Source organism: Rattus rattus, chromosome 1 (genome assembly GCF_011064425.1).
Source record: "Rattus rattus isolate New Zealand chromosome 1, Rrattus_CSIRO_v1, whole genome shotgun sequence".
NCBI classification, from domain to species: domain Eukaryota; kingdom Metazoa; phylum Chordata; class Mammalia; order Rodentia; family Muridae; genus Rattus; species Rattus rattus.
Window position 1 is genome coordinate 91,625,387 of NC_046154.1, and position 27,650 is coordinate 91,653,036.

A 27,650-nucleotide genomic window follows, 5' to 3' on the forward strand; every position below is an offset into this window, starting at 1 on the left:
AAAAGGGTTTGCCTTTTATCAACAAAATAGCTATTTGTATTATAATAATAAAATGAAATTTTTTTTACAAAAGCCACTGCCTATTGATAATGAAAGTTGGGCAGTTCTTGTACAATTATGCATCTTTAAAAAAAAGATTTATTTATTTATTATATAGAAGTACATCGTAGCTGTCTTCAGACACACCAGAAGAGGGGATCTCATTACAGATGGTTATGAGCCAGCCACTATGTGGTTGCTGGGATTTGAACTCAGGACCTCTGGAAGAGCAGTCAGTGCTCTTAACTACTGAGCTGTCTCTCCAGCCTGAAATTATACATAAGTAGTTTTGAAGTCATTTTATTTTGGAGAAAATATTCACTCCAGTGTGGAAACAATTGAAACCTCTAATTAAATAACTTGAAGCAGTATGTAGTTTCAGAGGTGATAGGCTGTGGGGCTGGAGAGATGACTCAGTGGCTAAGAGCACTGTTCCTCCAGAGGACCTTGGTTGGGGTTCCAGCACCTAACAATTGTCTGTAATTCCAGACCCAGGGGATATGATGTTCTCTTCTGGTCTCTGCAGGCATTGCATACTAGTGATACACAGGCAGACATGCAGGCAAAACACCCATACGCAGGAAATAAATCTTTTTAAAAACCAGAAGTGGGGCTGGAGAGATGGCTCAGCGGTTAAGAGCACTGTCTGCTCATCCAGAGGCCATGAGTTCAATTCCCAGCAACCACATGGTGGCTCACAACCATCTATAATGAGATTTGGTGCCCTCTTCTGGCCTGCAGGTGTATATGCAGGTGCAATGCTGTATACATAATAAATAAATCTTAAAAAAAAAACAAAAAAAACAAAAACAGAAGTGATAGGTTGGGATGTACTACTTTATAAATTATTTTAAGTGTATATTATACACTCAGCTGGTAGAGTGCTTGCCCAGCAAGCATGAGACCCTGGGTTTGATCCCCAGTGTCACATAAATCTAGCATGGTGGTCCCACCTGGGATCCCAGGACCTGGGAGACAAAATCAGGAGGATCGTAAACTCAAGGCCCTCTCCCGCTACGTTGGGAATTCAAGGCCAGTCTTCATTAGAAAGGGGGGAAGGAGGGAGGGAAGGAAGGGAGAAAGGAAGGAAGTTACACTGAAGTTTAATATGACAAATCTATTACATATCATATTAAAGCAAGGGGCAGCCATAATAAAATATCATTGCTTAAATAGTAGATACTTGTGTCTCACAGTTCTAGCTCAAATTTCACGCTCAAGACACCACAAGGTAGGTTTTATTCTGGCACTTCTATTGGCAAGTAGTTGGCCCCTCATGTATGACCCCCCCCCATATTTGCTTTAGCAGAGAGCCAACAAGCTTTCCAGGCTAGCCTCACACTCAAAGAGATTCTCCTGCCTTTGCTGGGATTATGGGTGTGTGCTATGTCCACGCCTGGCAAAAGTATCTCGCAGAGACAAGAACACATCATTTTACGTGTGTTTTTCCGGTGCCTCACACAGCACGTGAGTCATTAGCTATTTGTTGAATGAGTGAGTGAGTTTCAGCATTTTTCTTCTGGAGCATTGAACTTAGGGCCTCGGGCATTAGGCAAGCACCCTACTGCTAATGTCCGTCTCTAGCTCCACACGTCAACTCTAACTGGGCTTTAATTAAGCATTAGCCAACACCGTACGTGTCTGGCATTCTTCTAGGCACTTGGATAATACTAGAATACTGGAAACTTGGTTCTCTAGAGGCACTCCAATTCTAAATAGGAGTTAGGAAATAATACATCGGCCATCATGCAGCCCATCCCACAGGAAGCCTAGTGCAATTCAGCAAACCTCTGAACAACCATAGAAAACACCAGGGTTCAACAACGCCAATAATGGGACAGGCTTCCATCTAATTACAAATTATCACATGCTAAAGAGTGGCAGCTAGTAACCTAGAACCATGTGTCTGCTTTTCCTGTCTTCACACAACGTAGGAAATGTTCACGGCCAACTACATGCTATCTCATAGCCAGGCATGGTGATGGAGGGAGATAGGGGAAAGTGTGGTTACAGTAGTACCCACTTCCCTATCAATAACCAGATGCTACGTTGCATCTGGGCTGCTCTTAACTCCAACGGCCATGTTCTCGTGACTCACTGCCCCACAGTGTCCTCTCCTCTCTCTGCCTTCTTCTTCTTCCTTCATGATCCTTCTCAGACCCCAAGCCTGGGAACCAAAACTCCACCTACCTCTCTTCTGCGCAACTCTAGACTGTCCTTATCTTTATCCAACCAATGGTTTGTTTTTTTTTTTCTTTCCACATGGAGAATTTTAATGAGAGAAGAAGAGTAGAAGAGGGGAGAAGTAAAGGCCGGCCATGAGCACGAGGAGGGAAACGGGGAGGAGAATGGGGAGAGAAGAGACAGAGGGAAAGAGGGCAAGAGAGCAGAGAAGAGAGAGGGAACCATTAGTTTTAAAGAGCAAGGCCACATAGCATCCTTTGGTGTATGTGAGAATTTTCTTGTCCCAGTGGCAACCAGGGCCAGCATTTAGCATCACAGTGCATAGCAACAGACCAAACCCCAGCAAAGACGCCCCTGCTTCTGCCTCCATGCCGGGACTAAAGGATGTGCCACCACTTCTCGGAGCCATTAGCATTCTTGGTGGTTATAAACACAAGGAGCATCTTCTACTGGGTCAGTTCTCTATCATAAACAAACACAACAATTGTGGCGTTTTGGACAAGTTGCTTTATTTCTCAGAGTCTCAATGTATCGTCACCTTTGAAATAGGAAGGCAACAGCCATATCCTTCTAAAAGGTTGGCCTTGAGAAAATGCATGTGGAGGTTCTAGGACACAGTGAGGATTCGTTAAGTGACACCTATTTCCCCTATGGTTTCCAGAACTTTCTTCTGCTTCACTGAACCATCAAACCATGTGCTTTTGGAGTTAAGCCCACCTTTCCTTTAAGGATAAGCTTTTCCTGTCTTCATGCAAAGTAGGAAATGTTCAAGTCCAACCACATGTTATCACACACCAAGGCATGGGGATGGAGGGAGAGTAAAATGTTTGGATACAAGTACCCACTTACCGGTATAATCCTTAGGCGACCAACATCCAATACCTTCACAGTCAGTAGCAAACTATTCGTCTTTCATTGTCTGGTCACAGTGCCTGGTCTTCGCTCTTGTAAGTCCTATGCTCTGCTCTTTGCTGCCATCTACTGGACAAGTCGGTGAAAGTCTCCCCCGCTCCCCCACCTCTCGCTCATCAAACTTAACTATCCTTGTAGAGAATATCTCAAAGATAATTTCATTCTAAAGGAATCAGGCCAGTTCCCTTAACTAGATGATCCTCTTCCAAGCCTAACAGTGTCTCAAAAACAAACCAACCAGACAACCAAACCACCACCACCACCATCACCACCACCACCACCACCACCAACAACAACAAAACACTTTCTGCTCTTCCGGAGGACCCAGGTTCTGTTTCTGTACATCCACCTGTACATCCAGACCCATGGAACCCAACACTCTTTTCTGAATTCCATAAGCACCAGACTTCCACATACATGCATGCAGGCAAAACACTCATACACACACGACTAAAACAGATAAATAAATGTAACCAACGCTTTATACATCCTAGGCCCAGCGGCTCTGGAAGCTGTAGAACTTGAGCCCACACGCTTGAGACTAGCCTGGGCAGCACAGAAAAAGAGAAAGGAAAGAGAGTGTATTCACAGTTTCCTAAGTGGTTCTACGGTTCAGGCTCCTTTCGCTTATACAAAATTATTTCAACACCTCCTTCCCCTTGTTTTTGAGACGGGGTCTCCCTATGTATCTCTGGCTGGCCTATAGAAGTTCCAGCACTGTCAGGGAGAAGACGAACTGTTTTCAAGGACTGCTATTCACAAAACAAAAGGCCAAACAATTGGTCCTGAGTGAAACTTATATTCCTGCTGGTCATGCTCCCCCAATCCTCACATACTGAACTGGCCAAGAAACTACAAAATGTTTTGGAAGAATTTTCTTCCACTCCTTAAACAATGTTCTTTCAGAATGTCCATTATTTTAATGTGTAATGTTTTAATTGTACATATGTAGGCAATGCACTGTAATAGTGAGATGTATGTATTCACCAGGTCATGATTAGGGTAGTAAACACTTTCATCTAATTAAATCTTTTTTTTTTCCTGTTTAGGAATTAAAGAGCTTCCTGTGCCCTGTTTCCTGTACTGACTACTCAGGCAACAGGACAAAAAAATTCTCCTAAGAATATAGAACCCATTTATCTTTTTAAGTCACACCCAGCCTCACTTCGACCTTTTAACTGAAAGAATTTGTTAAGACTTTTAAGCTTGAATAAGGTTGCATTTTTCCAGAAGATCACAGAAGAGACTCAAATGTACTTATTACCAACATGCTTTATATTTTAATTAAAGTAATTAATAGAACTGGGTATGAGGGTACAGGCCTGTAAGTGCCAGGACTCAGGAAGGTGAGACAGGAGTTTTCCAGTCTGCAGCCTGGGCTACAAGGTGAGTTCAAGGACAGCCTCTAAGTACCAAAACCCTGTCTCAATGGGGGAAAAAAATCACTAAGAGCTGGTTCTAGAGGAATCCCTAATGCTTTGACCCTTTAGTACAGTTTCTCTTGTTGTGGTGACCCCCAAACATAAGATTGTTTTCTCTGCTGCTTCCTAACTACAACTTTGCTACTGCTAAGAATCAGTGTAAATATCCGATATGAAGGCTACCTTATATGAAATCCCTGTACACAGATTGAAAACTGCCGTTCTAGAGCAAAGACAGTATTCGGAAGTTAAGAATCTGGCAGAGTTTGTGGGCTTTTGCTCAGCTCATGGCTGGATACAATGTAGTAACATCTCTGTTTCCCAGATACAAGTCACAGGCAGACACAAGCTGATGGACAGCAGGCACCCAGCACATGGAAAACACTCAACTTTTTTTTCTTTTTTTTTTTTTTTTTTGCTGTGAACTAAGTAAATTCTTGGTGTTGAACTTACCGTTGTGCATTGGAAACAATAACAAACATTTATTATTTTAGAAATAAGGTTTATGTAGTCAATACTGGCCTCAAACTTGCTATGTATCTATGTACCTTGTGATCCTCTTCCCACCAAATTCCCGAGGCTGGATTAAGAAGTATACACTACCATACCCAATTTTATGTGGTGAGAGGTATCAAATTCAGGGCCTCCTGTACCCTGGACAAGTTCTCTACCAATTTAGGTACATCTCCAGCATCCCAAATATTAATACAGAGCATATGTGCAAGTTGTGGAAAGTGGTTAATAACCATAGAACACACAACACACATCAAAACGTGTTTACTTCTTTTAGTTTTGTTTTTTTCAAAATAGAGTTTCCCTGAGTCGCCCTGGCTGTCCGGGATCTCACTTTGTAGAGAAGGTTGGCCTTGAATTCAGAGATACGCTTGCCTCTGCTTCCCTAGCGCCACCGTGTGCCAAACACGTTTACTTCTTAAGGTAAACATCTAGATTTAGCGTGCGGCTACCCAGCATTAGGTAGTTTCCAGTAGCGTCTTGGTGTGATGTTCCCCTTTTTGTTTGTTTGCTTTGCAGACAGGGTCTTTCTGTGTAGTCCTGACTGTTCTGGAGCTCGCTATGCACACCTGGATGGTCTCAAACTTAGATCCGTCTCTGCCTCCAAGAGTGCTGGGATCAAAGGCATGCCCCACTACTCTCAGCCGACACTTTCATTTTTAAAATTCAGATTGTGCACAGTAGTGAAAACTTGTACCTATTTAGTGCTCTCCTTGTGTATAATTATTTATTCAGACGGTAGGCAACAAAAATATTCCTAGGAAGGTTGTGAAAACCTGAAAGTGTGCTCAACCTCCCTCTGAGCTCTACTGAAGTGGATTAACATCGGGGTTAAATTCTGAAGACAGACAGCTAGTCTCCTGAAAACTCGAAGGACAGGGAAAAAAAAATCAATTTCGGTGCTAGGGACCCGGCTCCATTCCTGCCAATCAGCGTTGGGCTCCGCCCCCAGCTGTACGGCCTGCATCTCCCGTGAGCCTCTTCGACTGTCATTCTTCGGAAGGGAAACCCTTTCCCGCCGAAGAAGCGATTAAACTACAAATCACCTTGGGTAGCGTCCGTTGGGTCCAGTCGATAGGCGGGACTTCCGCCTCCAGGGGCTCTGTCAGTCAGGAGGCGGAAGCTGGTGCCGGCGGGAATGTTGTAGCGCGGCGCATTGCTGCACTCTCGCCGGGTTCTGCGTGGGCGCGCCCCCCTGCACAGCGGCGACCGGACAGCGAGGTTTCTCGAGGTTCCTCGCATTCCGGGTAAGTATAAAGGACAGAAAAAGTGTGACCCTAACGCTGGCCATCGGGCAGCGGCCTCGCGCGGACTAGCGTACGAGGGTTTCTCACTTCCCGTTGGGTTTCGCCCACTTCACCCGCGGGCAGGGACTCCTGGGACATCCTGACCCTTTCTCAGGGTGGCCTTGATCGCCTTCAGTGTTAGCTCGGCTTCGCTCACGCTGTGCTCCAGCCGCAGGAGTCGCGAGTCCTTTAAGCCTGGCAACTGCTCAGAGCTCGTGTCTTCGCTCAACAATAGTTCTCTACTTCCGCAACCTTGTTCGCGCCTTGTTTTGTTTTGAGTCAGGGTCTGGCTGTGTAGCCCTCGTTGGCCGGGTACTCGCGGTTCTTCTGCCTTTTCTTCCCGAGTGCTGGAATTACCGCGGTGTGCGGGCATGTTTTTAAAGAGCGCATTAAAGAAACCATTATTAAATTGGTTTTCCTCCTCCACGCCGTGTGATTACTTGAATGAAACTCAACGGTCGAGGAGTTTGTCTTGTGATTTCGCCCTGGCCTAATACAAAACTTAATTTCTAAACTTAGCGATAAGCAGGCTTGGAGTTGGAGAGGTGGCCCAGCTGGTAAGAGCACTTGCTGCCCAAGCATTAGGGTCTGTGTTGGAATCTCCGGCATCCATGTCGGAAGCACAAGGTGTGGCTGTAGCTCCTGCACCCCAGAGCTGAGGGAAGGCAGAGACGGAGGATCGGTGAGGATGGCTGGCAGCCAGCCTAGCTTCAGGCTCAGTGAGAGACCCTGTTTTCAAAGGAACAAGGTGGAGAGTGGTAGCACAAGGCAACCATCCAGTGCCTTTTTCTATCTTACTCACTCATGCTCACCACTGGGCATATACCACACACACAAAGAAACCAGGAGTCTAAGTTTGCTTAGTCGTGTGACAGTTGGCCTCCACATATATAAAAATGCTCATTAAAAACATTTTTGGGGGGAAACATCTTACACAATATCTGGTGCAGTGTAGATACTTGTTAGGTTGGTTGGTTGGCTCGCTCGCTCGCTCTTTCTTTCCTTCCTTCCTTCCTTTCTTCCTTTCTTTTACCAGCACAGTAAATGACCTGAGAGTGATTTTTATAGAATTTTATTTTTCTTCTTAGCACTGATTATGTGGATACTTTCAAGAGGTTGATCTATTTGGTAAATACATCTTGATGTAAATTAAAAATAATGCTAAATGTTGGTATTAACAACTTCAAGACTAAAAAAAATGTTCATTTAATGAAGTGCATGAGGAACTTGCAGAGCTAAGTTTCTGATTTAAGCCTGTGCTTACGTTTATCTTTCTGAAGAGACTAAGAAACCCAACTCAGCCTAGCTGTTCTTCACGGTTTTGAGACTGTAATTAAGGCCAGTGCATTTTATGTGTGCACATAAATTTTTTTACAGATGATTGTAAAGTCCTGATCAGTGGCCACTGAATATAATTGACACAGAATAGGAAGATGGCAGCAAATCCTTCAGGACAAGGTAATGCATGCTGGGATTTCTGTTATTACTAGGAACGTTCTCCCATACAATAAATGTATTTGAAGTAGAGAAAATTTACTATAGAGCAGTTACTGTGTCCAGAATTATGAGTAGCAAAGTGGAATCCCCCAATTTAAAATCAGCTTAACACTGTATCAGCAGCTTATTTTCTAATATTACTAATTCTTTATTTCAACCTGTTAAGATTAGTGATTCACATCGTAAACTTTTTCCTTCCATTTACTTGTGTAGAGTGTGCATCTGTGTATATGCATGTTTGCATGTGTGGGAGCATGTGTGTAGGGGTGGGCATGCATACATGTGGAGACTGGAGATTAACATGGAGAATCATCTTCCAGCACTTTGCACCTAATTCACTGAGGCAGGGTCTCTCAGTCAAATCCAGAGCTTGCCCGTTGGCTACTCTTGCTAGCCAGCTTTCTCCAGGGTTCTCCTCTCTGCCTTCCAAGGCTGAAATTACACAACATGTACATGGATTCTAGGGAGCTAAACCCTGGTCCTCATGATTTTGGGAACAAGTGCTTAACCACTGAACCACCTCCCCAGCCCACATCGAAAACTGTCTCCTGTCTCCTCTGACATCTGTTTTTTTCTTGCTTTTAAAACTGTTGTCAGGTAATAACCATGCTTTATCTTCATTGCTGTAAAAGCTTCAATCATTTCACCTGTTATTTTCTTTAATCCCATCAAGTTAGGGGCACGTTTCTGTTAAGACATTAAAAAAAAAAGTTTTGCTGAAAAAAAATTTATTCAATGTTTTTAGCTTTTTGAAGGCTATCTATGTTGTGTTGAACTTGTGGTATTCCTGCTTCAGCCTCTTAATTGCTAGGGTTACAAGTATGTTCCAGATTTTTTTTTTTTTTTTTTTTGAGACAAGGTATTGTCTTGGCTGCCTGGAACATACTATGTAGACCAGGCTGGCCCCCCTCATAGAGCTCTGCCTCTCTCCCTAGTGCTGGAATTAGAAGCATGTGCCACTACACCTGGCTCATAAATGTAGCTATCGTTTTTTAAGTCTTTTTTATGCAAATACTTGAAACTGGTCTCTTTCCACATCAGGCCTGAACTGTTTGACTTTTAAGTATATTTGACTCATCATCTCAGGTAAACGTTGTATTTACGGTCTTTTAACTTCTTTTAAAAATTAACTTAGAAAGGTTCAGATTAAAGTAATTTGTATTTGATCCTCAGTACTCCCCAACCTCTGCCAAAACTGAGCCAAAATGAAAACTAAGGGAAGTCCTTTTAGTAAAGGGAAAAAAAATGCTTAAAAAAAGCTATCCAATGTAGTCACAATAAAAATATTTTAAATTATCTCGTTCTAATGATAAAATCTGCTGGTAATCTCTCATTTTGCAATTGCAGTAGGAACAACTATTGTTAGTATTGCTTTTGGTTGGCTCATAGTCAGGTCTACTATGAAGCATCTAAAATCTAAAGAGTAATTAGTTGGTAAGTCATTTGACTTTCATTACTCTGAGGAATTCCGTTGGTATCACAGAGCAGCTGCTGTTGGACACCAGCAGAGGGAGTCTGTATCCTGTTCTGTAGGCTTGCAGATTCTCGGTGAAGAGTTAAAAAAAAATTAATATTTATTGACGTTCATTTATTTATTTTGAGATAGGATCTTACTGTGTAGACCTGACTGGCCCAGGGTTTTGGTTTGGTTTGGTTTTTGTTTTGTTTTGTTTTGTTTTTGGTGTCTTCATTTTTGTATTTGTTTTTTAAGACAGGGTTTCTCTGTGTAGCTCTGGCTGGCCTGAAATTCACTCTGTATATGCGGGTGGCCTGAATTCACAAGGATATGCCTGTCTGTGCATCACCAGTGCTGGGACCACCATCATCTGGCTAGCCTGGAACTCTTACTTTACATGTTTGAGTGTTTTGCCTGTATGTATGTCTGTGCACTACATGCATGCAATGTCCTTGGAGGCTAGAAGAAGATCTTAACTCCCCTGGGACTGAAGTTACAGTTGTCAGCCACCGTGTGGGTGCTAGAAATCAAACCTGGGTCTTCTGAAATATCGACCACTGCTCTCGATCGCTGAGCCATCTCTGCAGCTCCTCAATAAAAATTTTAAGTCTTTATTGTATTTTACCATCTTTAGTATACTGTCTGTACTTCTCTATTGTGTATGTGTTTAGACATTAGATGGAGTTACCTAGAAGGCAGTTAAGCACATTGAGTAGACGTGTGAGAATTAGTTAGAAGCAGTTAAATCATAAGGGATCCAGCTAATCAGTGGTTTGATCTCTTGATGGATTCAGAATTTAAAAGACTTAGGAGGTGGTGCATCTGTGAAAAGATAGGATGTAATTGGAGGAGTTGGGTTTGGGGTCAGGGGAGGGCTTTGAGCGTCTCGGCCCTGTTTTGTGCTTTTTAGCTGCCCTGAGGCAAACAGCCTCTGCCATATACTCTCACCACCATGAAATTTTGTCTCACCTCAAGCCCCAGATAATGGAGTCAGCCAGCATGCATCAAAACCTCCGAAACAATGCCAAATTAAATTACTTATATCTTTGTTTTCTCATATTAATAATTTTTTAATGTTTTAAAATTTAGGGACTGGAGAGATGGCTAAGAGTAGTGGATGCTCTTTCAGAAGTCCTGGGCTCAATTTCCAGCACCCATGTGGCAGCTCATAATTGTCTGTAACTCCAGACACTAAGAGGCAAAATTGGTTGGACCGAGTGAGTGCTCTGGTGTAGGTTGGAAGGTTTCCTCCTTCCTGGTTTTGGTTTTGAGACAGGGTCTCATGTATTGTGTAGAACTGGGTGGCCTGGAACTTGCTTTGTAGCCAGACTGGCCTTGAATTCACAGAGATCTGCCTGCCTCGGCGTCACAGGGGTCACCATGCCCTATGTATGGGAGGGAGGGTTTCTGGGGAGATATCAGGACTTTATCCCTTCTTAGGGAAGGATTGGTTAGGGAAGTTGAGGCAGGAGAATCAGGAGTTTGGGGTCATCTGAGTCCATCTTGAGCTTACATGGGGCTCTGCCTCAAAACCAAACCAGCACCAACAGGAGCTAGTATTCTAATCTAATCTTGGGGTTCTAGGGCTTTTGTATGTTGTCCCCAAACTCTTTAAATGTGAGAATAAATTGAAATTTGAAATAAATCACCTCAAAATGAGACATGTGGGTGTAGGTCATGTGGATGTAGGTCACTTGGTAGAACATTTGCCTCTCATATACATGGGGCTGGATTCCATACACAGCACTCAATGAAACCAGGCATGTATTAAACCTCGGGCAAGAATAAGGTCACTACCACAAATTTGAGCCAAATTTGAAGCAAGCTTTAATTAAATACTGGATGATGGACTCTGGCCAGGGCCATTCTGGGTTTTCCAGAAAATGGCCACGAGCTGTGTTGGCCAGGTGCTTCCAAAAGCAAACCAATAAGACTACATACTTCCTTCCTTTGTCCAGTGAGATGCAAGCATATCCTGACGTACTTCCTGCCTGTGCACCTCCCACCTAGGTGTGATCAGTTGAGTTAACCACACTTGCTTAGGGAAGTGAAAACGTGGCTTGTTAGATGTACGACAGCCCCCACTTCTCAAGAATGATGGGTCCTTGGGCAAGGAGCTTAGAGGTTAGAGGCAAAGTTCTCTGGATCAGTAAATTAAAACCTAAACAAGGCGTGGCTTTTAATTGTATTCTCAGCACTTGAGAGGCAGAGGCAGGAAGAGCAAAAATGCAAGCTCATCCTCAGCTGCTACAGAAAGGAAAAGAAAAAGAAGTTATTACACAAGCAGTTTTTCTTGTTTGTTTTGAGGTGCCTTGCTGGGTGGCTTTAAACTGAAGGGATAGCCCAGGCTGGCCTCCAGGTTGTGACAGCATGGCCCTGCCTTCAAGTAGTGGGGTTTCAGTGTTGTCCTATACCCAGCCCAAGGTATCAACTTTCAGTCTCAATTTTCATTAATTTGAACAACGTATAAACTTGATATTTCTTTTATTTTGAAAGCATTCTGGGGTTGGGGATTTAGCTCAGGGTAGAGCGCTTGCCTAGGAAGCGCAAGGCCCTGGGTCGGGTCCCCAGCTCCGAAAAAAAAAAAAAAAAAAAAAAAAAAAAAAAAAGAAAGCATTCTGGAGTGTTATGTATGATTATGAAGCAGTAATTACAAAAGCAAAAATCTTAAACATTCAGTGAATATAAGCTGATTTTTAAAATACAGTGTAGATCCTCTACAAATTTCAAAAGCTTACTAGTTGAGTAACCTAACAGTTACTCAAGGTGTAATTCTGGGTATCTCCTCTTGTCTCTCTCCCTGTCTCTCTCGCTCTTCCAGTCTCTTGTTTATTTTTGACTTATGCTGGCTTAGAGTTCATTCATTACCAGTAGTCCAGGTTGGTCTTGAATTCCTAGCAGTTTTCTTGTTTGAGCTCTTTTTTTTTTTTGTTTTTTTTTTTTTTTGTTTTGTTTTTTGTTTTTTGGTAACTGGGGTCTGATATAGCATAGCCTATGCTGGCCTTAGAACCTTACTATACAGCTGAAAACAGTCTTGAACTCCTGATCCTGCTGCTTCTACCTCCAAAGTTAGAGTGCCCTCGAAGTGTGAGTTGGGTCATCATACCATACCCAGCTATGTAGTGTGTCCTCACTGTGGAAGTTACTCCACATACTCAGTGGCACCATCAGCTTGCTTTGCTCTTGTGTGACCAAACACTGACTGACACTGGGGAGAACTGTACAGATTCCTGCTATGCAGAACTAGCCTTTTCTGTTTCCTTATACTTGGGACAAGCTCGCCTTACCTGAACATTCCATTCTTGGCCTGCCTGACACACTTTTCACTACCTGGGGAGGAGAAAAGGCATTTCAGTGGCATGGCAGTTGACGCTGATACCCTATTTTCCTAAGGGAGCAGGAAAGGGGTTTAGAATTAGGATGAAGAACTCTCTGGAAGGCTCATAAAACCATCTTTTTAGAAATGTCAGAATGTGCTGTTGATGGTCAGCTATTCAAAAGGAGTCTGCTGTTACTAGAAATTAGTGGTGTAACAGGAGCAGAGACAAACTGGGAGAGGATAAATTGCTAAAGTGGATACAGCGTAGATGTATTTTCCCAAACTTCTGTCCATAGCCAGGTTGCTGGTGCTTGGTTAAATCAGAACCACAAGTTACAGCTATGTCTGGTTAGGCCAGTATCTATGAATATCTTACATCCTGTGCTGTCCTAACCAGTCTCTCCCTCTCTGGGACATTTTCCACCTACTAGTTCTCTCTAAAGTAGTGTAAAGTTCTCACAATCCCTCAGATGTGCCTAAGTGTGCTTAGTTAGGTCTACTCTGCTTGAAAATCTCATTTCATAGTCCAGTCTCTAGAGCTCTAATTGTGTGCTCTCCCCATGTCCTTTAAGGGTTTGTTCTGCTCTGCTCTGCTCTAGCAAGGGGTCATCAGAAGCAGACACTTGAGGACACACACACAAGTCTGTTCAGGATTGTAAGCTTAAGAATGGCTTGCTGGGGGCACACATCCCTTGTTAGCAGATCATGAAATAGGTTTGCATGGAGGCTCGAGATCTGAGGATTTAAATGGAGTCATTCACGTTGACATGTTGGCATTTAATTTGGATTTGGTTTTTTGTTTGTTTGTTTGTTTTATGTTTGTTTGTTTGTTTTATGTTTGTTTGTTTGAGACAGGGTTTCTCTGTGTAGCCCTGGATGTCCTTAAAGTCTGTAGAGCAGACTGGTTTTGAACTTAGATCCACCTGCTTCTGCCTCCTGAGTGCCGGGTTCAAAGGCATGTGCCACCACTGCCCAGCTTTAATTTGGATTCTTAAACGGATAGCTGTCTACCGCCTGTTTCAGACTCTGCACCGTGTGCTGAGAACTTCTCTAAGTGTGGAGCTTAGGGTCAAGTCAAATACTGAGTATTGATAAAAGAGGCATCTGTAGCCCTGTGAGTTGTGCCCTACCTCTTAGGAGAGCTTTCTGGTCCGCCCACATAGACATAGTAATTTTCCATGAAAGAATTTACACACCTGTAGATTTGGCTGTGCAATATATTGGACCAGTGTTTTTCCACAATACATGTCTAACCCATACCTCGGTGAACAAAACTATTTAGATCAGAATCTTGGCACTGGGATTGTAGTTAGTGGTAGAATGCTTGCTTGGTGTATCCAAGGCCTCAGCCCCACAACCACAAAATAAATCTTAAAAGTCCTCAGTCATTTTTATTTTGCTTATGTACCCATTCATCTACTATGTTCTTTGGGGGTTTTGTTTTTAAATGTGTATCGGGGTTTTGCTTACATGTATGTCCACACCATGAGCATGTCTGGGGCTACAGAGGTTAGAAGATGGCATCGGATGCCCGGAGACTGGAGTAAGTATTGTGAGCTGCCAGGCGGGTGCTGAGGATTGAACCCAGATCCTCTGGAGAGCAGCCAGTGCTCCCAACTGATGAGCCATCTCAGTGCACAAATGCACACCCCCCACCCCCTTTATTTTTTTAGGGTTCAACTAGTGCTGGTTGGCCTGGGACTCATAGCAATCCACCTGTCTGTCCCGGCCTCCTGAGAATGTTGGAATTAAAGGCATATGCTGCTAGTACTAGGTCCTTTGAGTTTTGTAGTTGTTTTTAAGTCAAGGTGTGTGTAGCCCAGACTGGCCTTGAATGGATGACCTTGAACTTCTGACCTTTCTGCCCCTCACAGGTGTAGGTATGCACCGACATCTGCTTTATACTGTATTGGAGGCTGAATCCAGGGCGTGTGTTTTACAAACACTACCAACTGACCTATTGTTTTTTTTATTTGTTTGTCTTAAGAGATAGGGTCTAATGTAGCCCAGGCTGGCCTTGAACTCCGTCTCTCAAGAGCTGCGATCATAGGTGTGCCACCATATCTGGCAGTGTTTTATGCTCTCAGGGTTGTTGGGAAATAGCCAGTAGGAGGAAAGGACTTCCTAGTGAGTGGGCAGCCATGTCAGAGAACGGGAATTTCACTTTCTGGTTTTTACATGGCCTGGCTCTAAAATGCTTCTCATTCTCTCTCCCTTTTCTTCTTTAGGTTTTCAAAATAAAAACAGAGTTGCAATTTTGGCTGAACTGGACAAAGAAAAAAGAAAATTACTTATGCAGAACCAATCTTCAGCAAGTCACCCTGGAGCTAGGTATTGACTTCTGTGGAAGCGCCACTCTTAATCATTCTTACAGGGAGGGAAAGCACTGCCTCAGAGTCTGTTAGAATCATGTCTGCGCCCAAGCTCCCCTTCCTCACAGACTCCTAGCTGTGGTCATTGTGCTCGCTCCCATCACACCGTGGCGTTATATTTCATCACAGCTGCTGCTGTCTGAGCTGTGTGCTGCAGACCTGTCGATCCCAGCGCCTAGCACAGAGCCAGCTCTCTGTAGCTGCTTTAGACTCTCATGAATAAGGGACTGTCAAGTTTTCTAGAAATTCACAGTTGATACACTGTGGAACATGGTTACCGTAAGCTTAGTTATCAGACGGACAGCGATGTGCAGTTTTACGATTGATGAGCGTCATGCTGTTGGTTAACAGTTTCTTAGAAGTCCGGTTCCAGAACAGCCAGAGCTACACAGAGAAACCCTGTCTTAAAAAAACAAAACAGCCAACAGAATAAAATACTAATACTAATAAGGATGCTGACAGGCTGAGTTAGAAGTGGAGGGGCTGTAAATTATGACACCTATAACATAGATTACTTGAACTCCCATACAGATAACATAGGCTTTCTTCATAAATTAATGTAAACAATGGGGAGGGGGTGCTTTTATTCTAGAAGGTCTTAAGTTTTATGAGATGATTTTGCTGTATAGCCTTGGCTGAACTTTTTTTTAAAGTATATTTCATGTATGTAGGGACACACAAGAAGAGGGCATCGGGTCCCATTACAGATGGCTGTGAGCCACCATATGGTTGCTGGGGATTAAATCAGGACTCGTAATCACTGAGCCATCTCTCCAGCCCCTGAATCTCAAATTTTAAAAGTAATTCACTATATTAAAAATGTGCCAATCTAATAAATCATCTTATATAATTATTTTTTTAAAAAAAGATGAGAGTATCTCTGTGCTGGATAGCTAAGTAACCAAGATGTCGGTTTTAGCATCTCCCTGTCCAGGCCCTCCCTCAGTAAGGACTTCCGGGACCATGCGGAGCAGCAGCACATCGCAGCGCAGCAGAAGGCCGCTCTGCAGGTGAGCACAGCGGACTGAGTCGGGTTCTGGAAGGCAGCACAGTCCTGAGGTGGTGTCTCAGTGGAGCAGTATCAATGACTTGTTCCACGTACAGCTGTGGCGGTTCACCAGTGTTCATTCGTGCCCAGGGGACTGCAGGACCTTACAGTAGTAATGAAAATAGCTTTTACAGTATTAATGCAGTCCTGATTGGTTCTCTGCTCTGCCTGGCCAAGGCATTTCTCGTTCACAAAATATTTGGACAGAATGATCTTGAAAATTGAACTGGCTAGTTTAATAGCACCATGAATATTTCAAATTTGCCACAGTCTTACTTTATTTACCTGTCTTCCCGGGTTACTATTTGGGTTTTTTAATGGTCTGCACTGTTTGCATGTTAAATATTTAAAAGTTCTTCCTGTTTTGTTATAGGTGGTGTTCCAGCTTGGAAACAAAGTAATAGTTTTAGTATTGCGTTCATCTTATCTGATGGCTTAGCAGAGATCTTTGATGAAGCACCTCCTTTTCTTTCTTGCATAGGTTGTCTGTGTAAGCCTCTCATAGCAGCACGTCAGGGGTGGACATGGGGGATCTCTCTTAGCTCCAGGCCAGCTTAGGCTATGAGCAAAGCCTACATCATAAAACTTAGAAGATAAAAATGTGAAAGGCACAGTGTAATTGCCTCTGCGTCTAAGCAGCGTCTAGAATTGGAAAGGGCATCATAGAAACCGTCTCTTGCCTCAGATGACTAAAGAGGCTTTAAAAAAAAGAAATGAAGAGGGAAATCAGTTCCATTCCCGCACTAAGTGTTGGTGAGGTTCAGTCACCAGTGACTCCATTCCCATCCCTTCCCAAGCCGCTCCTCTTTCCCAGGCTTTTTGTCTTGTGACCTGACCTTTGCTGCTATTTTTCCTCATCCAAAAGAACAAAGCCATCGCGACTGCTGGTGGGAGAGAGCCCCACAGAGATAGATAGAGAGGCTGCTGAGCAGTGCCTGGTACCCAGATTAGCAGGCTAATCTGAATGTGTCACTGTGTCTGTGTAAACAAAGTTAGCATGAACGCCGCTTTATCAGTAAACTAGATCTCAGGAATTCAGAAAGGGTAAGGGATTTTAATGCCTTGATTAAAAAATGTGACTCTTAATAACTTAATTGGTTTTTTGTTGTTTTTGTTTTTGGATTTTTTTTTTTGTTTTTTGTTTTCTTTTCCGTAATTTGTATTTTTTTATCTTTCTCAGCACGCTCATGCGCACTCATCTGGCTACTTCATAACTCAAGACTCTGCGTTTGGGAATCTTATTCTCCCCGTTTTGCCTCGCCTTGACCCCGAATGAAGAAAGTGTCTGTGATAAAAGGACCTTGTAATATCAAATGTCAAAGTTCTCACTCACAAACTCTGACTTTCAGGACTTTGGAGAACCTAGCTTTTGTTTCTTTAAAGAAAGGAATAAGTGAGAGTGGGAAGAGAAGAGGAGCTGGGACGCTGAGGCCTTGGGAAGTGGAGGCAGCGGCAGCGGAGGAGGGCCTGGCCGTGCTGGCCAAGACTGCCTTCTTTGTATGCCATCGGACTTTCCCTCCGACTCAGTCGCTTGGTCTCTCGTGAAATCTGCATCCCCTCCAACAAGTGGGACTGGATACATGTGGGAAGCCCTGGGTCTGCCCCCATCACCACAGACAAGCTCTGACAGCACACTGTAACCTCAGCACTCGAGGAATAGAGGCAGAAGACCAAGTTCATGGCCGTCCTTGCCTAGACAGTGGTTTTGAGACCAGTCTGAGGCCTGTGAGACTGCGCCTCAAAGAAACAACCAAATGCAGAAAAAAGAGCCATTAATAGTCCCAACTTTAAAGAAATGAGGATGCTTTTAGAACTGTGAGGAGGCTTGCACACTTCTTTGTGGTTTCTCGTGTTAAACAAGCTATCGAGGAATAGGCTTAAGCTAATAACTCGTTCTCCTACTCTGAATTTTAAAAGAAAACCCAAGGCAGACTAAATTACCAACCAATCTTAAATCTTTCAAATAAATGCTATGATGATAGCAAATCCATGATGTGACTAAACACTGTTAGGAAAGTCAGCGGAAGAAAGCTGGGAGTGTAATGGGCGTGTATTCTCACTTCATGCTGCTGCATAAGTGGTGTGCCTGAGTGGTTTTATTTTCTATTTTTTATCTAACTGAAAACTTTAAATTGGCAGATTCCGGCCTTTTAAACCATTTTAAATAAGGTTAAACAAGTTACTCACCAGGGCCCAGCTTTAACAGGAACGGAGGTGCTTACTTGTATATGCGCCTCCTACTACCCTTCCCGCCCTACAGAATTAGAGTTTGATTAAAGTGTGAAAAGTATGGTTCAGAGAGTTCTGTAATACCTTACACAAAACATCTTGATTAAAATTAAATTTTATAAGGGAGTTATTTTGTAAGGATCCTGTCATTTTCTGTTCCCAGGGATTGAACCTAGGACTTTAAAGGTTTAGATGTGTTGTTTCCCCGAGCCTCATCACCCTGTGTAACTGACCTCCATCCTCTCTGTGCTGGGGGGGGTTGAACCTTTTCAGCTGGGTCAGTATCTAGGCAACCACATAGCACTGTCTGCTCAGTGTCAGTCAGCAGCCTTAGGAGCTTGAACTGATGTCTCCATCGAGGAAGATGGACCTCTCCCAGTCATCACACTGCTCCCTTGTATCTGCTGCTGAGCCAGGGACCCTCTTGCTCCTGTCCCTTCAAAAGCCCATACAGCTTCTCTCTGGGCCTCCTAGTAATCTTCACTTTCTTGCATTTCACGAAGTTTCCGTCTGGTGTGACCCTTGACATACTGACATGGTTCTAAATCTGTCTACTGATGTTAGGAAGATAAAATGTGCATACTTTTTCCACTGTTGACTACTATGTGACTTTGTGATCTAGGTGCTTGTTTTTCTTTTCTGTGTCAGATATAAGGCCCCGATGAACAACTTAAGGGAGAAAGGGCTTATCTAGACTCTCAGTTTGAGACACAGTCCATCATGGTAGGGGAAGTCAAGACAGCAGGAGCTTGAAGCAGTTGGTGACATTTCATCCACAGTCAAGAATAAGAACAAAGAATGGATGCTGCTGCACTCTTTATATAAACCAGTATTCTAGCCAGGGAGCGGTGCCGCTCAACCATGGGCAGAGCTTCTACCTCAGTTAATGCTATCAGAGAATTCCCCAAGGCATGCCCAGAGGCTCATCTCGTAGGTGAGTCTAGATTTTGTCATGCTGGCAGTACCACCCCACTAACTAGGAGGACTTTCCAGTGGCCCTCTGCCTGTGGGTAAATATTTAGTTCCTACTCTGGTATGGGCTGTGTTTGGGGGACAAAAAGGTCACAGAGACCTGCAGATGGGGAAGTGACATTGTTGAGGATCCCACTCTGGCATTCAAGTCATAAAGTAAGCCGTTATGGCACAAGACAGGCATCTTGGAGTACATGGCAGTCTGACTAGGTTAGAGGTCTGTAGATGATAGAACTGGCAAGGGACTGAAGGGACACCCAGACAAAGGTCACATTTCCAGTCAAGCCCAGTGAGGTGGTTCATGCCTGTAATCCTAGCACTCAGCTAAGGCAGGAGAATCACTGAGTTCAATGCCAGCCTGGGCTACAGAGTGAGACACCTAAGTTTCAGGCATGACATCGCAGTGTTAGAGACAGCCCTGGACTCACTTAAAGCCCTGAGTAAAACTCCGGTGCTGGGATCATGGGTGGGTGATTTATGCCATGGCATCTGTAACATGGGGACAGGATCAAGCAGTGGGCACGCACACCTTGAATCCCAGAACTTGGGAGGCAGAGGCAGGTAGAGCTCTGTGAGTTTAAGGCCAGCCTGGTCTACAGAGTGAGTTCCAGGACAGCCAGGGCTACACAGAGAAACCCTGTCTCAAGCAAACAGAAAATTGGGACAGCATACAACTGACTATTGTCATCCTTATTAAGGCCAGTAATTTTAAAGTACAAGTCTCAGCCTGTTGATGAACTGAGAAGGCAGCTTAATGGTTTAATGCATTGTATCAGCATTAAATAAAAAAAAAATAGAGAAAGCAAACCGTGTACTGCATGTGTTAATAGGCACTTTAGTTTCAAGAATGTTCTCTGACTGTTCATGTGTGTATTTAGTTTACATTCTGTTCTAGTACATACATCTTCAAGGGTAAGGAGTGAATGTAAACACATCCAACCTTGGTTGCCACATAAGGATTTTTCTCTGACTTATTTTTAAATAGGGTCTCCCACTAAACCTGAAGCTCACTGATTTTGCTAGACTGACTGGCCAGCGAGTCCCAGAGATCCTCCTCCAGAGTACTGGGCTTATAGGCCAGGCTTTTATGTGGGTGCTAGTGGTTGAGTTTAGGTCCACATTGCTTTTAGTTTTATAATTTGAGCCTTCTCTCTGCCTCCCAAAAAGGTGTTTGTTTGACAACTTTTGACAGCCACCTAATAATTGAAATAGTACGTTTATGATGCCAGAATAAAACCAAAACGTCTCAGTCGCCTCAAAGGCAGGTATGGTTGTTTCATTCCTTCTACCACCGAATCAGTGAGCTACTTCATTACATCATTTCAGTTCTCGTCTTTGGCAAGAGAGTCAGCCTCATGAGTTCAACGCCTGGTTAGGAAGAGCTTTGGCGAGATAACGGTTCTGAGAACAGAAGATGAACAGAATGGAAGGTGATAGTTTGATTCAACCCTACCAACAGGTTCTCACCAGTGAACACAAGTCCTATTGTGACTTAACCAGTTAGGAAGTGCCTTCATGTTCATCTCTGCACTGTAGTGCTTCACAAACCCTCTGGTATTTTCCTCCCTGCCTCCCTTCCACTTGCTTTCTTTTATATATTTTTTTTTTTTTTTTTAAGATTTATTTATGATTACATATAAGTACACTGTAGCTGTCTTCAAATACATCAGAAGAGGGCATCAGATCCCATTACAGATGGTTGTGAGCCACCATGTGGTTGCTGGGATTTGAACTCAGGACCTCTGGAAGAGCAGTCAGTGCTCTTAACCTCTGAGCCATCTCTCCAGCCCTCCGCTTGCTTGCTTGCTTCCTTCCTTCCTTCCTTCCTTCTTTCCTTCCTTCCTTCCTTCCTTCCTTTCTAAAGATTTACTTATTTTATGTATGTTAGTACACTGTCACCAGAAGAGGGCATCAGATCCCATTACAGATGGTTGTGAGCCACCATGTGGTTGCTGGGAATTGAATTTAGGACCTCTGGAAGAATAGTAGTGCTCAACTGCTGAGCCATCTCTCCAGCCCTCTTCCTTTTATCTGTTTTTTCCTTCCTTCCTTCCTTCCTTCCTTCCTTCCTTTCTTTGTAAGAACAAATAAAGAAGGAACATGGACCATGAGGAGGGAGCACAGTCACTGTACTATTTATTACGTCTTACGATGTCGGGTGGAGGAAACATACCCTAAGTACTAGTGAGTCTGGAGAGAGAACTGAGGCTATGAACATGGTGGGACGAATGAAGGCTGTATCAGAGAACAGCATTTGAACTTCACTTACAAGATGGAACATTTTCAGGCAGGAAAAACAATATTCGAAGCAAAAGTTATGTCTCAGCAATGTCTCCATGGAGGCAGGAGGATGTCAGGTATGTAGAGGTCATCATGGATCAGCCAAAGTACAATTTACCTTCTGATACTTGAGAAATGACTCTTAGGTAGACTGGAGCTAGAGTTCATCGTGAGAGCATATTATACGTGAAGTCTGAAATTCTGTCCCTAGCACTGATGCTTACCAAACGAACCAGAGTCTAGGATGGAATCATACTTGAATTCTAGGGTAAGCCCCTTGGTATAAGCTGGGAGCCTGAACACTTGGGGGCATAGTCAGGGAAAGAGATGAACAGATTTGACCCTAATCTACTCTTAGAAATGATAAACTTGGGAAACAGCAAAAGAATATGAATAATTCGGCTCTCCACTGATCATTGATCTTGCTGTCTTTTCCATTTCACTTTGGATCTTTTCCCTAAATTACTCTTCGCTCTCCTCCCCTCTCTACCTATATTCTCTTCAAGTTTCTTCTTTACATCTGTCTCCAAGAACTTTTTAAAAGAAAAGGCCAGATATTGTCAGGGTGTTGATTTAATGTTCACATAGCTCTTCTGTTCTTCCTAACAGTCATTTTTATTGGCCATGTTTCCCTGTGTGGAAGCTGACTCGGCCACATCTGCAGACATGGGCCAGGTAAGTCCCACCTGAGTCAGCCCTCACATTCCTGGAACACAGGACTGGTTCAGATGAGACTCAGGAGAGTTTGCTGGGGTTTTAGAAAAGCTGCATTTTCTCCTCTGAGAAAATTTCCAAAGGGGTTGCTCTTTGGATGGATAAAAGGAAGTATTGCCGTTGACAGCCAGGTAGCCATGGTGTGGAGCCAAACTTAGGAATGAAGGCACCACCCTCACCGGCAGAGCAGGGAGATAATCTCATCGGTGACATCGTGGGCCCATGACTGCTATGGCTTCGTCAATACCAAGATTCTGGGCTCCCTTCTAAAATGTCCAATCTGAGATGTGACGATGGATCCTCATTAAGTTAGAGTTAGGTCGGGGGTCTGTTTTGTTTGTTTTTGTCTGTCACTTGTCTTACAAAGATCTTAATTCAGACTATTAATTTGTCATATGGGGTAGGCAGTGGGAACTCAGAACTCTACTTTTTTTTGTTTTTGTTTTGTTTTATTTTTTACCACACAATCCTGCTTCTGCCTGCATTAGTATACTATTTTTGATAGCCATCAGCCTCTACCGTACGTGCTGACCTTCCATGACACCCTTTCCTGATCACTTCCCCACTGTGTGGAACTTTTGGTTCAGTCACAGTACACATAGGCAACACAGCTTTCCCCCAGTGCCCTGCGCCGCCATTCTTAGGTGTGTCTTCTCTTTGGAGGAGCCACGTGTCTTGGACTTCTGAAGAGAACACAGATCATGAGTCTACACCCTGGCTGTAAATTCAGTTAGTCTTACTGTTGCCTCTATGGGGATGTAGACTGCCCAGAACACTCAGCTTGACCACCATAACTGTATTTTCAAAAGGCCCTGTGTCTGTCCAGTGCCATGTGGCCCTTTTCATCGTGGAAGGACTTTGACTGCCTCTCTAAGCCTGTGACTGCTGCTGCTATCGCAGAGCCACCAGCCGTCCATAGCCACCTTAACTGGACCTGGTAGATACTCTGGTCTCCAGATCCCTGACATCTTTTGCTTCCAAGGCTTCCCTGGGAGAAGAAACAACTGGGAATGCATGTCCCTGTCCTCATATCTGTCACCTGCATTGTGTTCTGAGGCCACTTACCCTGAGATTGTAGTCACCACCTACCTTCCTACCTTTGTCCTTACAGAACCATGTTTTTAGCATGTGTACATGAACATGGTCAAAGGCCTTCTAATATGACCAGTCCTTTTCAAGCCTGGGTTAACTGTCCCTTCCCTGGGAGACTGTTTTGATGATTTCTACAGCAGCTTCCCACACAGAATCTCTAATCACTTGTCCTGGATGGCTACACTCTCTGGTTTTATTATGTTGATTTTTCTACCCTTTTCTCCCTACTCCCGGGCCTTCTTTCTGTTTTTTTTTTTTTTTCCTGTTAAGTATTTGAATTTTTTTAATTTACTTCCCATCCAGTTCTCCTCCCTCCCACTCCCTGGCTTTCCTATTGAGTGTACTTTAAAGGCTCTCTACTTTTGCCTTCTCTCAGCTTACAACTATTCTATTCCTACCCTTCCTTCTGCCTCCCCACCTAACAAGCTCCAAGAGTGGTCTGTGCTGGCTGACCCCAGTTCTCTGCTTGAGCCCACCCAGGCCAAACTTATAATAACATAAATTCACCAAAATTATTTTTGTAAGTGAAGTTCCACACCCTTAAACCTAGCAGTTAATTTTTGTGTTTACCTTGTGCTGTATAACATCTTTACATTTCTGATCATCTGGAACCACAGTTCTACTCTCATGGTTCCTCTTGCCTTGGCTATGCCTTCTGCCTCAGTGGCTGGCTTTTCTTTCCAAGTACAGAATATTGGAAAGCCCTTGAAGATGTATTTTTTATAGTCTTGCTTTGTCAATCTGTCCAGGAGCATGGCTTTGAGTGATATCATTTGATTAATTCTCAGTTTATACCACTGTTACTCACATCTCCCCTTGTAGTGGTTAGTCTCTAAAGTGAATCTCTCTGTATGGATGCACGCAAAGGGGGTGCAGAAAAGAAACTGCCCACACCAGTGCACCATTATTAGGGGAAAGGTTTTTATCGTGAATAAGAGACACTATCCAAAGCAGAGAGAAAAAGAAGTGCAGTGGACATGGCCAGGGCAAACTGCAGAAAATGAGACAGCACAATTCATGGGTGGACAAACCATGTGCCTTAGAGGTAGCAGAGGAGGGACTCCTGGGGACAGAAAACGGTTTTCACAAGTTCCCAAGGAATGCTGGCTTTTATCTGATTGCCCCACATCCTCCCACATCCTCCTGTAGTCCAGCCTGAGCTCATTTCTAGATAAATGTTCTCCCTGAGATCTAAGTTCATGTGCCTCTGTTCTTATGCAAAGGTGGTGTCTCTTTCCTGTCCCCAAACTTAACATCTCCAAATCTGATGACACATCAGATGTCTTCTGCCCAGCACCCTCTGCTGCAGGTTCCCCTCCTCAGTTAATGGCCGTGTGTGTGTGTGTGTGTGTGTGTGTGTGTGTGTGTGTGTGTGTGTGTGTGTGTCTGCGCGAGTGCGTAAGGGAGAGAGAGATTAACAAGCGGAAGAAGGAAGGATGCAGGAAGAGAAAAGCCTTATGCATTCTGCTAGAGAAGCAAATCTACAGCCGTAGGCCTTCCTACGACTGCCTTGGCCTCGGGTGGCTTTATGCCCCTCGGCCAACCCGGAGGAACTAAGAAAACAGGCCCTGAGTGATTTCACTGCTGTTGAGAAGGGTTTAGATAATTTAGGCCTCTGTGTGCTACCACTGTGGGAGTGGGTGAGATCACCCTAACAAATTATGTAAGGTTGACCTATGTAAATGAATTTCAGAGGAGAAGATGCCCGACAGAATCTAGAGATGGAGCGGGGTTTGAAGGACATTGTCCCAGTGTTCTATTGCTGTGAAGACACCATGAGCAAGGCAGCTCTTACCAAGGACACCATTTCACCACAGCTGGCTCACAGTTCAGAGGATTAGCCCATGGTGGGGAGCGTGTGGCACGTAGGCAGGTGTGGTGCTCCACATCTGGATCCACAGGCAGCAGGAAGAGAGAGATTCTGGGCTTGGAATGGATTTGTTTGAAATCTCAAAGCCCACCCTCAAGTGACACACTTCCTCCAAGGCACACTTCCTAATCCTTTCAAGTAGTGCCACTCCCTGGTGACCAAGTATTCAAATATCTGAGTTTATGGGGACCATTCTCATTCAGACCACCACAAGCATTTTGGGAGAGGAAGGAGAGGTGGCATTAAGGCTACTGTGCTACTAAGAAGGATATATATAAGGCAGGGAACCTTACATGTTTTTAATACAGAAGACTGCATCTGTGTAGTGACAGGACATGCAATACCACAGATAGCATGCTTTATCTATATAGTTATTGCATATGAGGCCTTGCCCCACGCGATAATAGATAGCTAGATCACCTATGTATAATATGCATAATGTATATCTTAATCCTCACGAGCCTGCAAGGTAAGATGTGTGTGGTGTTACCCTCATTTTAAAGATGAAGAAAACTTTGGAGCTGGAGAGATGGTTCAATGGTTAAAAGCACTGGCTGCTCTTATAGAGGACCCAGGTTCATTTCCCAACATCCATCATCAGGCAGATCACAACCGTCTGTAACTCCAGTCTAAGGGAGCCAATGCTCTCTTCTTACTGTCAACACCACTAGAACCCTGTAAAACACACACACACACACACACACACACACACACACACACACACACACACACACATGCACACACACAGGCAAAACAGTCATATGTACGAATCTTTAAATTTTCAAAAAAAGAAATTGAGGCACAGAAAGGTCAGGACCTCCGAGCTAGAAAGAGGCAGAAGTGGAATTTGGCAAATTGAAACTAATCATAGGGGACACTTGTCTTTTTGTTTAAGGCATTTACTTTTGATTTTAATATAAAATTAAGACAGACAGACAGACCTATCTCAGACAGGGTCCCCCTCTATAGCTTTGGCTGGCCTGGAACTTATGGCCTTGAACTCGCAGAGATCTGCCTACTTCCACTTCCCAAGTACTGAGATTAGAGGCAGGGAGGCGACACTAGGCTTGGTAAACGAGATCAATGTAAATATAAAACATCAAATACATTGCACAATAAGTGGCCTCGGAAGTGGCACATAGTCTGAGTCCTGGGGACTGCATGCCAGCTGGCAGTTGCACTGAGACAAACCAGAGAGCAATAAAGTGAGGCGGAGGTGAATTACCCAGGTCTGCCTAGGACTGCGCAGAGGCAAGGCAAGCTCACACTTCCCTGCCTGAGAGAGGTCAAATTGTATCCTTTCCATTCTGGGCTGTAAGCCAAGGAACAGACAGCAATAACAAAGCACAAACAGAGCATTTCTATTAACTGTCAGAAGTACATTTGTTATTGCTACGTTAGATGCTCTAATGCGCTCATAAAAATTGACTGGGTCCTTTAAATTTGGCCAAACTCTTAACGATGATTACAACAGCTTAGTGTGTTAGAAACATGTTAAATTGCTTCCTTGATTGCATGCTGAGCATTTTAGCAGCTGAGTACACTGTAAATACTCCAGCAGGAAATTTTGTTTCTCCTCTTTATTTCTTTGGGATCCCATGAGAAATATAAGAATCTTGTTTATTGTTGAGATGATTCTTGTTTAATGTCGCTCACATCTGTCCCTGGTGTTTTACCAGCAAAAATGGTAGTGAGAATGCCACTAAGGAGAGGACGGAATCAGAAGCCACAGGAGGAAGAGGAAGAAAAGGGAAGTGTACTGGGGAAGGGAAATGGGGCCACATACCTGAGAGAAGCCCAAACGTTCTGGTCAGGAGAAGCTGTAGGCACTGGGAGGAATAGTTAGAAGTATGGTGGACAGCAGACAGCCCCCGGCCCTCATGCCTGTACCCTGAACCCCACATCTGGCTTGTGCTCTCAGAGAGGCCGCCTCATCTACGGCAGCAGCTCGGTGACGTGCCCTCCTTGGCCCTCTTGCATAGCTTGCCAATCTGTAGGGGACATTGGCACAAAAGCAACACACATCTGTGTATCGTAGCACACCTGTCTTAGGGCTACTGAGTAACCCACAGATCTGTAGTAAAGGAACCATGTTAGAAGGCACAAATAGGGCTGTCCACAGGAGCGACTTTCTTTTTTTTTTTTTTTTTTTTTTTTTTTGGTTTTTTTTTTGGGTGCTGGGGACCAAACCCAGGGCCTTGCACTTCCTAGGCAAGCGCTCTACCGCTGAGCTAAATCCCCAACCCCAGGAGCGACTTTCTTTACCGGATGTTTCCATCACAATACAGCTAAACCCTGCTCCAGTTTTCATCCATGTTGTTAGCGGCACTGCTCCCTCCCGTGTCTCTGGGCCTCTCCTTTCAGCTGAAGTTACTCACCTTTGAGGCTGTGCCATCTCTAGTACAGCCTTTTGGTCGTCTGTGTTTGTTTATAATTGTTCTTGTGG

At 43.9% G+C, this 27,650-nt stretch overlaps 1 protein-coding gene across 2 annotated transcripts; it reads left to right on the forward strand.

Moving 5' to 3' along the window:
• The first annotated feature begins 6,155 nt into the window (after window positions 1-6,155).
• On the forward strand, window positions 6,156-20,055 carry Inip (INTS3 and NABP interacting protein). 2 transcript variants are annotated; one of them, XM_032903423.1, is made up of 5 exons: window positions 6,156-6,316; window positions 7,733-7,813; window positions 14,856-14,958; window positions 15,919-16,009; window positions 17,228-20,055. In XM_032903423.1, exons 2-5 carry the CDS (start codon window positions 7,789-7,791, stop codon window positions 17,321-17,323), a joined length of 315 nt encoding a protein of 104 aa, XP_032759314.1. In that variant the 5' UTR covers window positions 6,156-6,316; window positions 7,733-7,788; the 3' UTR covers window positions 17,324-20,055. The 2 variants fall into 2 exon arrangements, with proteins under 2 accessions (XP_032759314.1, XP_032759323.1); XM_032903432.1 differs by lacking the exon at window positions 7,733-7,813 and having other exon boundaries at window positions 6,157-6,316; window positions 17,228-17,568.
• The last annotated feature ends 7,595 nt before the right edge of the window (window positions 20,056-27,650 follow it).